Source organism: Lagenorhynchus albirostris, chromosome 10 (genome assembly GCF_949774975.1).
Source record: "Lagenorhynchus albirostris chromosome 10, mLagAlb1.1, whole genome shotgun sequence".
In the NCBI taxonomy this organism is placed as follows: Eukaryota; Metazoa; Chordata; class Mammalia; order Artiodactyla; family Delphinidae; genus Lagenorhynchus; species Lagenorhynchus albirostris.
In genome coordinates, this window is record NC_083104.1 from 83,517,488 (window position 1) to 83,532,646 (window position 15,159).

Below are 15,159 nucleotides of genomic sequence, written 5' to 3' on the forward strand. Positions count from 1 at the left end.
CCCAGACGTCAGTAGCATCGGAAAGGATCCCTAAATAAAGTCCTCGACCGCTCCGCCCCGAAACACCAAGGGTCCCGGAGCGCAGGCGCCCCAGAGCCCCGCCCCCGGTCCAGAGGCTCGGCCCCTATTGGCCCAGAGGCCGGGGGTGGACTGCCCCAGTGGCTGAACAGGGGGTGATCATGTGATTCTCGGGGGCGGGGCTGCGCCAGCCGCTTCCCAGCCAGGCTGAAAGGGCTCGGGTAGCCGGCCTTGTCGGCCCTTAAAGAGCCCCCTGGGTGGCCTGGCCTCAACTGCCCTCGCCGAGCCACGCAAAGGGGGCTGCTTCTGGTTCTCGTCGGCCTCCCAGGTTGGCTTTCCTTCTTTTCCCGAAGGTGGGCCCTTAGGTTTACCGCCAGGAGCCTGCGGCCGCCGGGAAACCCAAACCCGACTGTCCGGAGAGTAACCGGAAGTGCCGTCCCAGGCGGAGGGGCGGCGCCGGCTGCTGCCGTGGTAAGCGCGGCCCGCGGGGCCTGGGAGGGGCATGGCCTGCGGGGCCCAGGGATCGGGGGAGGGGTTCTGCGGGACCCGAGACCCCCTCGGCCTCCGCCTGGTAGGAGCAGCCTCTGGTCCTCGCAACAGAGCAGGGTCTGGGACCCCCCCCCTGACTGCGACTGAAAGGAGGTCAATGAAAAGTTAAAGGAAGAGAAGCTTAGTACTATCGTTCCTGGAGATAATAGTAAACACTGCCAGGCACTTTTCTAAGTGATCTAAGTGTATCTTTCACTTTGGGGGATTAAAAAAAAAACAAGGACGTTGAATGTTCTCCACCCACCGCTCACCCCTATCTTTAAGGCAGAGATTGGTCATGTTGCATCGAATCTGTATGCAGAAAAATCTGGTTTGTTTAATCATTCCATAACCATTTTTGGAAACCGGCATTATATATTGCTTTGTATCATATGCACTTATCAACTGCATTTTGAGGTTTATAGTGGTAGAAGAATGGGTCATTGATCTCAGAAGTTGAGGTAAAAATTGAAACAAGTAGAACAGGACTCAGGGCTTTATTATGAAGTTAAGGTTAGTCATTACCCAGAAGGATTCTCGATGTTTTGTCTAGAGCTGTTTGGGAAGGAACTGGTGGCTACCAGGGGCAGGTGCTTCTTGCAGGAGAAAATAGAATGTAAGGAAAGGGGGGAAGAGGTAAGTTACGGTTGAAAGATACTGACCAGACTGGGGAGTAAATGGAACCAACTTTTAGATGTTCAAGCCTCAGAAAAGTTATAAATTTCACAAAAATTATAAATTTCTACATTATTGATTTTTTTTCCTCTAGGAGAGGGAAGAATTGAGTGTTGTGAATAGTTATGGACTAGAGACCTTTTGGAGCCAAAAGGAAGATAGTCTTGAGTCTTTGTTGTTATGGTAAGTAACATACCAGGCTGTATGTTTCTATATAAACAGTGGATTTTTGAGGCCGGAGGAGAGGGAAACTGGGGGAGACGAGGAGGAATGGGAGAGGATACATGGAAAGAAGATACATGACCCTTTCTTAGCTCCTGAGATAGCGGAGTGCTAAAACCAGTGCTGTCCTACCAATTTAAGTGTATTTTCTACTCCTTTTCAACGGGCTTATTCACAATAGGCTTTTAGTAATTCCTTTGTGATTGATTTGCAGCCCCCAAAAGGCAGTATGCCCAATGCTTAAGCAGGCCCTGGAGTCAGAAGATGGAGATTTAGACACTGGCTCTGCTACTTACTAGCTGTGAGTTCTTACGTAGTTATTTAACTGCCCTGAGCATCAGGTTTTCTATCTGTAAGGCACAAACATTGGTATTCATACCTATTTTACAATCTTGGGAAGATTAAATGAGATAATCCATGTAATTAATGAAAAATAAATGAGGTAATCCCTAGCCTGGGACCTGATACAGTAAGCATTATCTAGTTTTTTAGATAACACTTTATCAACTTTATCTGCCTGTCACGTACATCCTTTAACTATAAGGATAGCCTTGAGCTTTGAAGTTCTGTACTCAGCCTGTCTGCCTATTCTGTGCACTCTGACCCTAGCCATGGAAGAGAGAACCAGTCTTTTCCTAGGAAGAGGTAAGAGAAACCTCTTAGCGAAGGGTACCCTGAAGCTAAGACTTGAAGTATATATTTGGGTTTGCCAGATGCACCAGTCAGGGCTACTAGCCTAGCCTGTTATATTGATGCTGAGGCTTAGAGGATGATGGCTCTTTTTTGGTTCTGATATTCATTCATATTTTTCATTCATTCAACAAATGTATTCTAGACGCTAGGAATAATATTGCAGTGAACAAAAGACTAAGTCCTAACCCTAATGGAAGTTACATTCTAGTAGGAGAGAGAAACAAGTTAACAAATATAAGATATATACCACAAAGTTGGATGATGATAAGTGCTATGAAGAGAAATATTGTAAAACAGGCTAAGGGGACATAGCTATTTTAGGTGAAGTAGTCAGGGTGTGCCTCTTTTTAAGGAAATAATTTTCAGTCAGAGACTTGATCAAATAAAGGAGCAAGCTACTTGGGGGAAGGGCATTCTAGGCAGAGGAGCAAGTGTAAAGATTCTGATGTGCTGTGTGAGGCTGAAGGTAGGGGGAGGTACCGCATTATGTAGCGCAGTGAAAACTTTAGGTTTTATTCTTAGAGTGGTAGGAAGCAGTTATAGTATTTTGAACTGGGGAAGTGTCATGGATTACTTTCAATTTTGACAGCCAGACTGTATTTTATTTTCTAGGTGCTGACCTCTAAAAGTCTTCCTTATTTTTAATTTTTTCCTTATTTTTAATTTTTTTCCTTGGTGCCCTACAGTTGATTGGCTATTTAGGGCAAATATGATACCCTCGGCTGATAAAATTAGGGAATATTTTAATTCATTTAACAGGCTATGACCGTGCTCAGAATCATTTATTTCCACTCTACTCTCCTCTCCTTTTGACCTTAACAGTAATACACATTTTAAAAGACAAAACTCCCATACAGCCACCATCTTAGAGTAGCTATTTGTCTGTATGGATGCATATCTTTACTTAATTGTGATTCTAAAGTCTTCCTTTTCCTCCTAGCATTTCTCCATAAATGTTTTTCTGTTTTTTGCTTAATCTTCGTATTAATCATTAACTGATTATTTTTTATTATTGAGTTAACTATTTTAAATAGTTTTGAACAAGGCTTTGCATAAGAGACAGGCACAGAGGATGAGCTCAAGAAATGTTAGTGTTTTTGTGACTGTGAAGCTGGAATTAAGAAAATAATAGAACCTACCATTTATTGAGCATCTGTTGAGATCCAGGCATTGAGCCACGTCCTTTATTGACAGTGTCTCAGTTCCCATGGCAACTCTTTAAGACATGTAATGATATCTTACTTATTTTATCGAAATTGAAGTTTGAAGCTGAAGAAAGTAACTTACCCAAGTTCTCATAGCTACAAAAAGCACAGTGGGAATTTGAGCCAAAATCTGATTCCAGAGTTTGAACATTCAGCTTTAACTATCACAATATACTAACTCTTCAGCTCCCATGTTCTTTTTTCTTATATATATGTGTGTATATATATATATATATATATATATATATATTTTTTTTTTTTTTTTTTTTTTTTTTAGCTGCATCGGGTCTTCATTGCTGCACGCTGCCCTTCTCCAGCTGCAGCGAGCGGGGTCTGCTCTTCATTGTGGTGCGCAGGCTTCTCATTGCGGTGGCTTCTCCTGTTGCAGAGCACAGGCTCTAGGCATGCCGGCTTCAGTGGTTGTGGCACGTGGGCTCAGTAGTTGTGGCTCGCAGGTTCTAGAGCACAGGTTCAGTAGTGGAGCACGGACCCATGTCCCCTGCATTGGCAGGCGGACTCTTAACCACTGCGCCACCAGGGAAGCCCTCAGCTCCCATGTTCTTAAAAAACAAAATAAGATACATTTAAATTTTGAAGTAATTTCAGATTTACAAAAGAGTTGTAAAATAATATAAAGAATACCCATACACCCTTCACCTGCAGTCCCTAAATGTTTACATTTTACTATGTTTTATGAGTCTGTCTATACTAATTTCTCTATACATACATGTACCTATATGTACATTTTTTCTGAACCTTTTGAGAGTAAGTTATAGACATAATACCTCATCTCAAACTACGAGAGAATTAAGCCCTAAAGTCCTAAGACATGGTAAGCCCTGAAGTAATAGGTATGCAATGAATTAACTTCTCTCCCATGTGTGTTCAGTGCTACTAGCTACATGCCATCCTTGGGAGAATTTTAAAAATAGTTACTCAAGTCATTTTCTGTAGGGCTTCGTTCTTTGCCAGAACTCTAGTTGAGAAAGCCTGTCCTAAATACTCAATTGTTTATTCCCTGAAGACAAGGCTATTCTCTTATATTATCATTACAGTTATCACAGTCAAAAAATTAACATTCATATAATACTATTATCTGATCGCCAGACATTATTGGAGTTTAGCCAATTGTTCCACTAACGTCCTTTGTAGGAAAAGAAAAATAAGTTTTTTTTGTTGTCCAGGATCCATTCCACCATCACCCATTTCATTTAATTGTCATGTCTTTATTGTGGAACATATCCTCAGACTTTGTCTTTAGACTTTTTTTTTTTTTTAAGTTTAGGCCATTTATTTGGCAGAATTTTCCTCAATTTGGGTTTGTCTGATGTTTCCTCATGATTAGATTTCAGGTTATACATTTTTGGCAAGATAGCACAGAAGTGATGTTCTGTTCTTTGCATCATATTAGGAGGCAACTATATATCTTGTTACTGGTGGTGTTAACTCTGATCATTTGGTTAAGGTGGTGTCTTCCAGGTTTCTAAACTGTGAAGTTACTTTTTTTGTCTTTCTAATTATTAAATATCTAGTGGGGAGATATATTCAGATTGTGTAAATATCCTGATTCTCATAAAACTTTCATCCACTATATTTTTGTATTTTCGCCTGAAACAGTTGTTACTCTTCATTGGACATGTGATGTTTTTAATTCCATCATTTATTCTACATTTAATTGTTGGCTTTTTTAATATAAGAAAAAACTATCCCTTCTCAGTCACTATTTATTCACTTTTTTTTGATAAATAAAACCAAACGTTTATTTACACCAAAGAATTCCAACACTGAATCTTTCACATATGAAGGACAAAGTATTATATATATACAGACAGCAAGGGGTGGCAGGGCTGTAACAGGAGAGTTTAGTTTTCCCACAATTACAGTTCTACCATTTCAGTTTCACTGAAGATAGTGGCTCTGCTCCTACCTCTCAGGTATATTTACAAGACTGAGGGGCAGGTCTTCTCAATGGATGGCATGTGAGGGAAGGGGAAGGTAGGAAAAGAAGGTAGAAAGCTTAACATAAAATGCAGTGGCCACATCTCTCATTAGCTCTTCAAGAGCTGCTAGCATGAAACCAACATAGACGATGTTTTTTTCTTTTGTAAAACGCAGTAATTATACCCAGTAACTAACTGAATTCAAAAGGGCCAAGTCAAAGAAAACTGAAAAAGATTTTGCCTTCCCCCTCCTACCAGCTATAGAGCATGTTGGGAGATGAAAGGGGAGAGGACCGAGGTAAGGAGCCTGGGAGGGACGGTATTAAAGTTTTAAACTGAACTGAAACTAAATTATAAGTGAGTTGCATTTAGGTTAGGTCAGTAAGACATGATTCATACTGAACAGACCTTTTCAGGACCTGTCTGCACTTTGGGTAGATTTTCAGCATCTCGGTGTAACTAAGACATATTTCCACTAGATTTACCAGTATAACCCCACTGAAGCACTTTTGGAGTAAAGTGATATAAGTGACTAGCAGTACACTGCTCTTATAGGTTGGGTCCTTCCTTCTTCCTTCCTTCCCACCTCCCTTCAAGAAGCTACATTTTTGTAATCTCTGGAGGAGAGCATGGAATACAAACCCCTCAAAGTGTGAGATGGTAGGGGAGCAATGGTGGGCATGGGAAGAGATCTCCACCCAAATGCAGCAGCCAGAATTGAGGCTGGTTTATCTTTGTTCTTTAGTGGTGAGGAACTGAATTTGGAAGGGGAGAAAAAAATTTGTCCGTGAAATATTCCACCTGCAGAGAATTTTTCAGGGAATCCCCTGAGTTATGAAAAGTTCGAGTTAAAAAAAAAGAAAGAAAGAAAAAAAGGAATACAGCCTATTATAATTTTTTTTTTATGACTGAACTACTATAAATCCACAAGCAACGGTTCAGACACGGTGCTTCTGAAGCCTTTCACTCCTCCCCGCCAGGCGCAAGCTGCATCAAGGGAGTGAGTGACTCCCCAGCCTCTGCTCAGGCATCAGGAGACAGAAGGGGCCATTACTGCTGAGCGCCAGCGGCAGCTGGAACGGGCATCCCGAGGGGGTTGGCAGCAGCAATCACTGGTGAGCCTGCCAGAGGTCTAAGGGGTGAAGGGGTTGGCACTGAAGAAATCCCTGACATCATATTGGTGCTGCTGACAGGCATACTGCCCCCTGGCATGCTAGATGAGCCCATTCGAGTCTGGTCCTTCACAACAGTGTAGAAATAGGGGTGCTCCATGGCCTCTCTTGTGGTGAGCCATGACTGGTGGTCGTACCGCAGCAGCTTGTCCAGGAAATCCAAGGCCTCAGGACTGACAAGGTACTGGTTTTCACTGTGGACAAAGCATTCCCATCGCTTATGGGAATGTCTGCCCAAGATATCATTAAAACGTGGATCTAATTGAATGTTGTATTTGTCAATATAGTCATATAAATCTCTGTCCCCAGAACCTTGGCTGTCCTCACCAACTGATCATAATTGTCATGTTCATGGAAAAATGGCTCCTTCCGGAAGATCACACTTGCCAGCATACAACCCAAGCTCCACATATCCAAACTATAATCATACATCTGATAGTCTACAAGTAGCTCAGGACCTTTAAAATATCGGGAAGCAACTCGGACGTTATGTTCTTGGCCAGGATGGTAAAACTCAGCCAAACCCCAGTCTATTAGCCGTAGCTTCTGTGCTCATGATTAATGATGACATTATGGGGCTTTAATCTCTGTGCATAATCCCCATGCTGTGACAATAATCCAGGGCCTTCAGAATCTCATGCATGTAAAATCGAATATCATAGTCTGTTAACGTCTGGTACAATTGCTCGAAGTCTGTTGTTTACGTGTTCAAAAACCAAGGCAGGAGTTCGTGACACAGGGTCTTTTACAATGTCTGCCAGTGTGATGATGTTGGGACCGCCTTGCAAATTCTCCAAAATCTTTATTTCATACTTGATTTTCTTCTTCTTTACTGGCTTGAGAATTTTAACAACAACTTTTTCATTATTTGTGATGTTGATGGCTTCAAATACTTCACTGTATTTACCTCGGCCTAGTTTTCTAACCAGCTGGTAGTCATCTTGATTTCCCCATTCCACCACATGTGACTTGTAATCCCAGTACTTTTGGGCTCTGTGCGTATTAACATCTGTGTAAACTCTGGCCCTGTTTGGTACGGGTCCCGACATGTCAGACAGGTTGGCGGACAAAGCTGGACTTGACGTTTGGAGAGATGGCAGTCACTGTGTTGAGAGGCAAGTGGGGGTAAGAGCTTGTTTCAGAACTGTTTTCTTCAAACTGTGGTGGAAGCTGCAGTGGCGGCGGACGCTCTCCCCTCTCTTCACACAGACAATATGGCGGCAGCGGACTATTTATTCACTTTTTAAATGAGTATGGATTCATGGATTCTTATTGTGTTACTAATTTATCACTATCATTATTTATTTTGATGTTGTTTGTTCCTGATTTGTATAGTGGCAGCCCCTTCAGCCTGGCTCCTGGGTCCTCTTGGCATATTGTCACCACTTTTTGAGCACTTCCTTATTTTCTGACACAAACAAGGTGTTCCAGGTTCATCTTGTACTTTCTAAGCCCTGGAATTAGCCATTTCTCCAGTGAGCCTTGATTCCTTTCAGTGGGAAATGGTGTTTAGAAACCATGCTCTAAGTGCTTGGTGTGCTCATTACTACTGGGATTTCATCGTTTGTGACCTCACAGCCAGACATTAGTAAAAAAAAAAAAGTACACACTTTCACACATACACACATTTCTATTTTTTCTGTGTATACTTAAAAACCTTGACCTCGGGCTCTCCTGGTGGCGCAGTGGTTGAGAGTCCGCCTGCCGATGCAGGGGACGCGGGTTCGTGCCCCAGTCTGGGAAGATCCCACGTGCCGCGGAGCGGCTGGGCCCGTGAGCCATGGCCACTGAGCCTGCGCGTCCGGAGCCTCTGCTCCGACAGGAGAGACCACAACAGTGAGAGGCCTGTGTACCGCAAAAAAAAAGAAAAACCTTGACCTCATACTGATACTTCTAATTCCAGTTAAACACTACATATGCAGAGTTCATTCTAGCCTTTCCCTTTTCTGTGTTTGTAACCCCCTTCGCTGACAGGGAAGCATCTGGGTGCCGTTATATTTATTTATTTGTTCATTCCTAGGCCATACATTAAGTAGTGAACCTTTTCCACTCTGGAGGAAAACTCCTACTAATTAGAGTTCAGTAATTGTTTATAGTCCTTTTTATCTTTAGTTTGAGTTTATATAATCCTAATACTGTATTATAAAGTTATTTGAGTTATTTTTCCCCCTCCTGGGTGGTTTTGTTATTAATTTGAAATACAGACTTGTTTGTTTTTATTTGTATTCCATTTTAATTTTTTTCTCCCTCAGCTTTTCTATTTATTTATGTATTTATGTATTTGTTGAATATGTGAAATGTAACAGTTTAAAAAGTAAAAATGTGTGTTTTACAAAAATGTATATACTAACAGAAGTATGACTCTCTTTCCATCCACCCTTTGGTACCAATTTCATTTTCCTGTCCTTTTGATCCCATTTACACCTACCTTTTGATGATAACCAAACTCATTAGTTTCTTCTTTTCTGAGTTTCTTTTTGGCCAAATGAATAGATACATGTGTAGTTTCTTATTTCTACTTAATTCACAACTGCTTTCTAAAATTTACGGTTTATCCTAGAAATTGCTCCACATCAGTTCATAAAGGTTATCTTCATCCTGTTGTACAGTTACATAGTACCTCATTATATGTGAACATACCTTCTCTGTGCCAGGCACAGTCCCAGGTGCTAGGGAAACAGCAGCAAATGAAATGAACTAAAATCCTTGTCCTTTAGGGGCTTACATTCTATGGAGAAAAATAAAACAGGAAAGGAGAGAAGGAGTGTTGTATGTGTGGGTCAGCTGGGGTGGAGGTGTGTCATAATTTAAAATAGGATGGTCAGTCAGGCCTTACTGAGACTATGACAGTTTACCAAAGATTTGAGTGAGGTGAGAGAGGGAGCTTTGAAGATCTAAAGGAAGAGCACTTTAGCAGGGAGAGACTACAAGCACAAAGACCTTGAAATGGGAATGGACCTGGCTTGTTTGAACAACAGCAAGGAGGCCAAGGTGACTAGCGTGCAGTACACACGAGAAGAGCAGAGAAGTGTGTCAGAGTGGTAACTAGGAATCAGATTTCCTAGGGACTCCTAGGTTCTAATAGGAGCAGTTTTGGTGGAGTGGTGAGGGTATTTGATTGGAGTATGTTCCAGAAACCTTGGAAGATAAGAATTAAAGACAATAAACAGATTGATTTCTTTTGAGGAATTTTGCTGTAAAGAGAAGCAGAAGTGAGACAATAGCTCGAGCGTGAAGTGGTTGAGAGAAGTTTCTTGTTAGTGCTTTGGTTTTAGGAGAGACATAACAGCTAGTTTGCTGATTAGTGTGATCCAGTAGGAAAGAACAAATTGATATTGCAGGAGAGAGAGGATAGAATTGCAGGAGTGATGTCTTTGTGGCAAAAAGGGGTGGAATCCAGTACACCAATGGACAGGTTGTCCTTAGATTGGGCAGGGGAAGTTTGTTATCCGTGGTAACAGAAGGAAAGATGGAGAGTGCATGACCACCTTGGAAGAGGTTGGTTGATGTGGTGGGAGCATGTGGAAGTGTTTTTTTTATGTTTTTGGTTTTTGGCTTCCTTAGATTTTCTCAGTAAAATAGGAAGCAAAGTCATCGTATTTTTTTTTATCAGCAGTAAGTTGGGGTTTTTCTTTTTGAGCAAGGTTTGTGCTCGTACAACCATATCAAAGCAGACTCTTAGGCCCCTTTACCATAATAATAGTTATTATAATAGCTAACACAGAGTACTTACCATGAGATAGATCGTGATTAATGTATTATTCAACTCAATGATGTGAGATAATTTCCATCATTAATCGATTTTATAGATGAGGAAACTATGTACAGAGTGATTAAGTAACTTGCCTGACATCACACAGCTAGGATGATAGTCATAGAAACTTACTTTCTCTCTCTTTGCACTGGAAATTCTAATGATCATTAACCATTTTCTTCCAAACCTTACTATAGAAAGGACTGCACAGATATTCATAGCCCCTTTTGGATTGTTTTCTTCATGAGCAGGCGTACTAATTATTAGGCGTCTTGATTATTCATTTGAACCAAGGGAAGAGGAGGAATTCTGGTTTTGAGATCACCTGAGTTCATTAAAGAAACAGTTCTTTCTGGTACTTGCCCTGTATGTGTTGCTGATTGGTTTTATACTAGCAAAGAGGAAAAGTAACTGCTTTCAACCCCTGTAAAACCTAGAGCACTTGTGGACTTTGATACAGAAATTCTGCCTTTTCTGCAGCAATTTTAATTTTGAGCATTTTTTCTTAGTTAAAGGAATATAAATAATACTTCTTCTTTGTCTCACAGGGTTGGAAATACCAAGTAAAGAATTAGTATATATGATGCTGGAAAGTTGCAGAGAGGAGCTGCTCATGACTGAAAGGCCTAAAACAGATGTATCTTTCAAGTTCTCATCGAGAAAATGACTGTGAAGAAAATGATGGGTCAGGAAGACCAGTGGAAAACTCCCTAGGAGAGAGCCATAGAAAATGTACACTTCAGAAGAGAGGTATAATCAGAGAACTCAAAAAAGGAAAATATATCATGTATACCCTCAGAAGGGTAAAAAGATTTTTATTCATGTGCATGAGATTACTCAAATAGATGATCATATATACCAGTGCCTTGAACGTGAGCAAAACTTCTGTGAAAACTTAGCTCTTATTATGTGTGAGAGAACCCATACAGGGGAGAAACCTTATAGATGTGATATGTGTGAGAAAACCTTCATCCAAAGCTCAGATCTTATTTCACACCAGAGGATCCACAATTATGAGAAACCTTATAAATGTAGCAAATGTGAGAAGAGCTTCTGGCACCACTTAGCCCTTTCAGGACACCAGAGAACACATGCAGGTAAAAAATTCTATACATGTGACATTTGTGGCAAGAATTTTGGTCAGAGCTCTGATCTGCTTGTCCACCAGCGAAGCCATACAGGCGAGAAACCGTATCTATGTAGTGAGTGTGACAAATGCTTCAGCCGAAGTACAAACCTCATAAGACACCGAAGAACTCACACAGGTGAGAAACCATTTAAGTGTCTGGAGTGTGAAAAAGCTTTTAGTGGGAAATCAGATCTTATTAGCCACCAGAGAACTCATACTGGTGAAAGGCCCTACAAATGTAATAAGTGTGAGAAAAGTTACCGACACCGTTCAGCCTTCATTGTTCATAAAAGAGTTCATACTGGGGAGAAGCCCTATAAGTGTGGTGCCTGTGAGAAATGCTTTGGCCAGAAATCAGACCTTATTGTACACCAGAGAGTCCACACAGGTGAGAAGCCGTATAAATGTTTAGAATGTATGCGAAGTTTTACTCGGAGCGCCAACCTAATCAGGCACCAGGCAACTCACACTCACACTTTTAAATGCCTGGAATATGAGAAAAGTTTCAACTGTAGTTCAGATCTTATTGTGCATCAAAGAATTCACATGGAAGAGAAACCACATCAGTGGTCTGCATGTGAGAGTGGCTTCCTCCTGGGCATGGACTTTGTTGCCCAACAGAAAATGAGAACTCAGACAGAGGAGCTGCATTATAAATACGGTGTCTGTGATAAAAGCTTTCACCAGAGCTCAGCACTTCTTCAACATCAGACAATCCACATCGGTGAAAAACCATATATCTGTGATGTGGGTGAAAAAGGTCTTGAGCTCAGCCCTCCGCATGCATCAGAAGCCTCACAAATGTCTTGACCAGACAAGAAGTTATAATGCCATAAAAAATGTATTTGCAATGTAAGAGAACTCCTTAAGATGAAGAACTCTAAGCAAATCTCAGACTTTCCTCAGAGCTCAGATTTCACTGGGGACCAGAGAATCTGCAATTGTAGGAAGTTGAGAAATGGTTTGCCCAGAGAGCTGTCCTTACAGAAGCTTATCAACCACTCCAATGAGAAACCTTACAAATGCTCTGAGTTTGGGAAAACCTTTAGTCCAAGCTTGTATCTGATCACCCACAAGAGGATTCTTACAGGTGGGAAACCTTACAAATTTGGTGAATGTGAGAAAGCTTTCTAGCAATGGTCACCTCTTCTCATTCCAAGAGAATTCACATTGGTGGACAGCATTTTTAATACCCTGTGTCAACAGTGCTTCAGAGAGTGTGCACGTTTCATTGGACGTCAGAACGCCCCACTGGGAAGAGACCCCCACAAGTGTGAAGAAAGCTTCTAACAGAACTATGACTTTCTTACCTATCAGAGAAGCCATACAGGTGAAAATTTCTATATTTGCCTTGAAGGTGGCAAAAGCATTAGGTGGAGAGCCTTCTTGGGTTTGCACCCCCCCCCCAAAAAAAAAAACAATCTGAGGAAAGACCTTATGAATTCTCTGAGTGAGAAAAGCTTCTGTCAGTGATCAGTTTTTGTGGTATACTGGGGAACTCACATAAGTGAAAAACCCTATAAATAACCTTGAGTCTAAAAAAAAGCCTTGCAGGAAATCCCTACCTTATTGTGCCCCAAAGAACCTACTCTGCAGATAATTTTGTTCTAGTAAGAGATCTAACTGTGGACTGTGTACATTTAATAGGTATGAGAAGAACTGTTCTCATAGTTAGTTGACTCATACAGTAGAGATGACTTTTAATGAGTCAATATGTAAACTGTTTTTTTTTAGATACCCAGAAACTTCTTCTGGAAGGAGCTAGGGCAGGTCAGAGTAGGCCTGATGGGAAACTCAGGTAAAGATGCTTTTCTTTTATCTGAACCACTTAATGATTGCTTTACTTTCAGTTTTTAAAATTTGGAACTCCAATAAAGGAAAGGACTGTAACCTTGAGATAGAAGGTGTGGCATGTGTTACTGTTGGGGGAAAGAAGTACATTTACTTTGCCTCTGTCGATTTTGTAAGTCTTGGCTGGAATGGGGACTAGTGTGTTGATAGCAGCATGGGAACCTTTTGCTGGTTGTGAAAAGAACTAAGCAGCTAGGGAGTAGTTATCATAGATCAAAACTCTTCCCAAGGCTTCCCCTTTGGAGGGCCAAGCTCATAACGAGGTAGAATACTCAGCTTTTTACTTGTGAGTTGAGGCATACCCTTACAAGTTTCCTTTCCCTAAAATCTTTCAGATTATTACTGGTATTTGCAGTTTCAGCTTTAGAGATTCATCTCTTCTCAACTCAGAGATGCACGTTCCAGGATAATAGTTATGATTTTTGCTAGTACCCATACTTTTGTGACTTCATTTATCATGTTTCTTTCAATGGTAAGATATCCTCTTCAGCTCCTTGCAAAATAATTAAAGCTGAAAGAAAGATTTAAGCCTGAGTAGGCACAGAGTAAAACACATAATAATGCATTATTAATGGAGAAGCTAGACTTTGATTTTGAGAATCGTGACTCAAAAGCTGGTGTTTTGTGTTTTTTTTCCACTCCATCATCCTGCTGTTTATAGCAAATCAAGCCGCATAATGACATGCCTTTCATTTACTTCGATTCTGCCAAGGAAAGAGAATACTTTTTATTCCCAGGGAAAAGACTGCAGTCACCACAATATAAGGTATATATTTCGCTTGTAATGTAGGATTCTAAATGCTAGAAGGGAAAAGTAGTTGGCAGATTCATCAGAGGTTTAAGGATAAGCAGTTACCTCCAACTTAACAGGATAATTATGATTACCTTTAATATTCTCCAGAAATACTCTAATTAATCCAGGGATCTGTACGTGGACACTTCTGAGGGTTTTTTTCTTCCCTCCGATTAAACGACATTTAATATAAATACTTAAAACTTCTACAGTATTTGGGACTGTAGGCTTCGTGAATAAGTTTTGAGTCCTCTGGTTTATCTTAGCAAATCCTGAACTCCAGAGAGCGTTGGTGTTCGGACTCATGGCGGTGGCCAACTATTGCACTGCCACCTTGTGTATGGCTCTAAGCTTTGATCCTGATGACTGGTTGTTGACCTTGATAATCTTAGGGTCAGAGGATATAGCTCATAGTGATAATAAGGAATCTGATTCTACGGTGTTTTTTTCTTTCTTCTTTTAGAAAACATGTCCTGGAAGTTTATTTGATCTGATGTATTTTAGTAATTTTCATAAATAGCTCTTATACCATAAAAAGTTGCTCAGTGTGATAAAACACACAAGATGTATTTGTTTCTCTTTGGTGAAAATCATGTCTATCACTAGTATATGTTTGACAATTGTAATTCTTAAAATAGTATTGGGTGTATGGCTTGGTGGTGATGAAAATTAGTCCTTATGGCTACTTGTTAGTCATTAGAGAGAACTTGGAGAAGGGAACAGAGTTTGTATCTTTGGCAGGGCAGTGACTTGCCCCTTCTTTCAACTAATCTTCCTGGTAATTGTCTCTAGTCTTTAAGTAAATTAAGAATGGACCATCCCTCAGACAGAGAACTTTGGGGGTATGAAACAGGTCTGAGGGCTTTTAACCATGGGGGGAAAAAGGTGTTGATATTACTCATATAGAATAACCTGAGGTTGGAAAGGACCACTTGGGAGCCTGTAATCAAAACTAGAAGGTAACTTCTGGGATGGATGGAGGTTCTCTTGAAACAGTGCCAACCTAAATCTACCTCAGGTAAGTAGTCAGAGTGACTTTTTCTAGGTTTCAGACCAAACGAGACACTTGTATTCAGTCATTGTATTCCTATGCTTTAATGTTTTTGTTTTCCCTTAATTCTTAAATAAAAGCATTGTTCTGAAAACTCCCATTTTTGCCTCCACTGTACTAAGAAAAAG

General features: G+C 40.8%; 1 protein-coding gene and 1 pseudogene across 3 annotated transcripts; one reads left to right on the plus strand and one right to left on the minus strand.

The window, feature by feature from the left end:
* Positions 1-211: 211 nt before the first annotated feature.
* On the plus strand, positions 212-15,131 carry ZNF322 (zinc finger protein 322). Of its 3 annotated transcripts, none has more exons than XM_060163460.1 (3): positions 212-489; positions 1,316-1,404; positions 10,756-15,131. In XM_060163460.1, exon 3 carries the CDS (start codon positions 10,938-10,940, stop codon positions 12,144-12,146), a length of 1,209 nt encoding a protein of 402 aa, XP_060019443.1. In that variant the 5' UTR covers positions 212-489; positions 1,316-1,404; positions 10,756-10,937; the 3' UTR covers positions 12,147-15,131. The 3 variants fall into 3 exon arrangements, with proteins under 3 accessions (XP_060019443.1, XP_060019446.1, XP_060019444.1); XM_060163463.1 differs by having other exon boundaries at positions 212-346; XM_060163461.1 differs by lacking the exon at positions 1,316-1,404.
* LOC132527572 (casein kinase II subunit alpha-like) lies at positions 6,312-8,007 on the minus strand (annotated as a pseudogene).
* Positions 15,132-15,159: the final 28 nt, after the last annotated feature.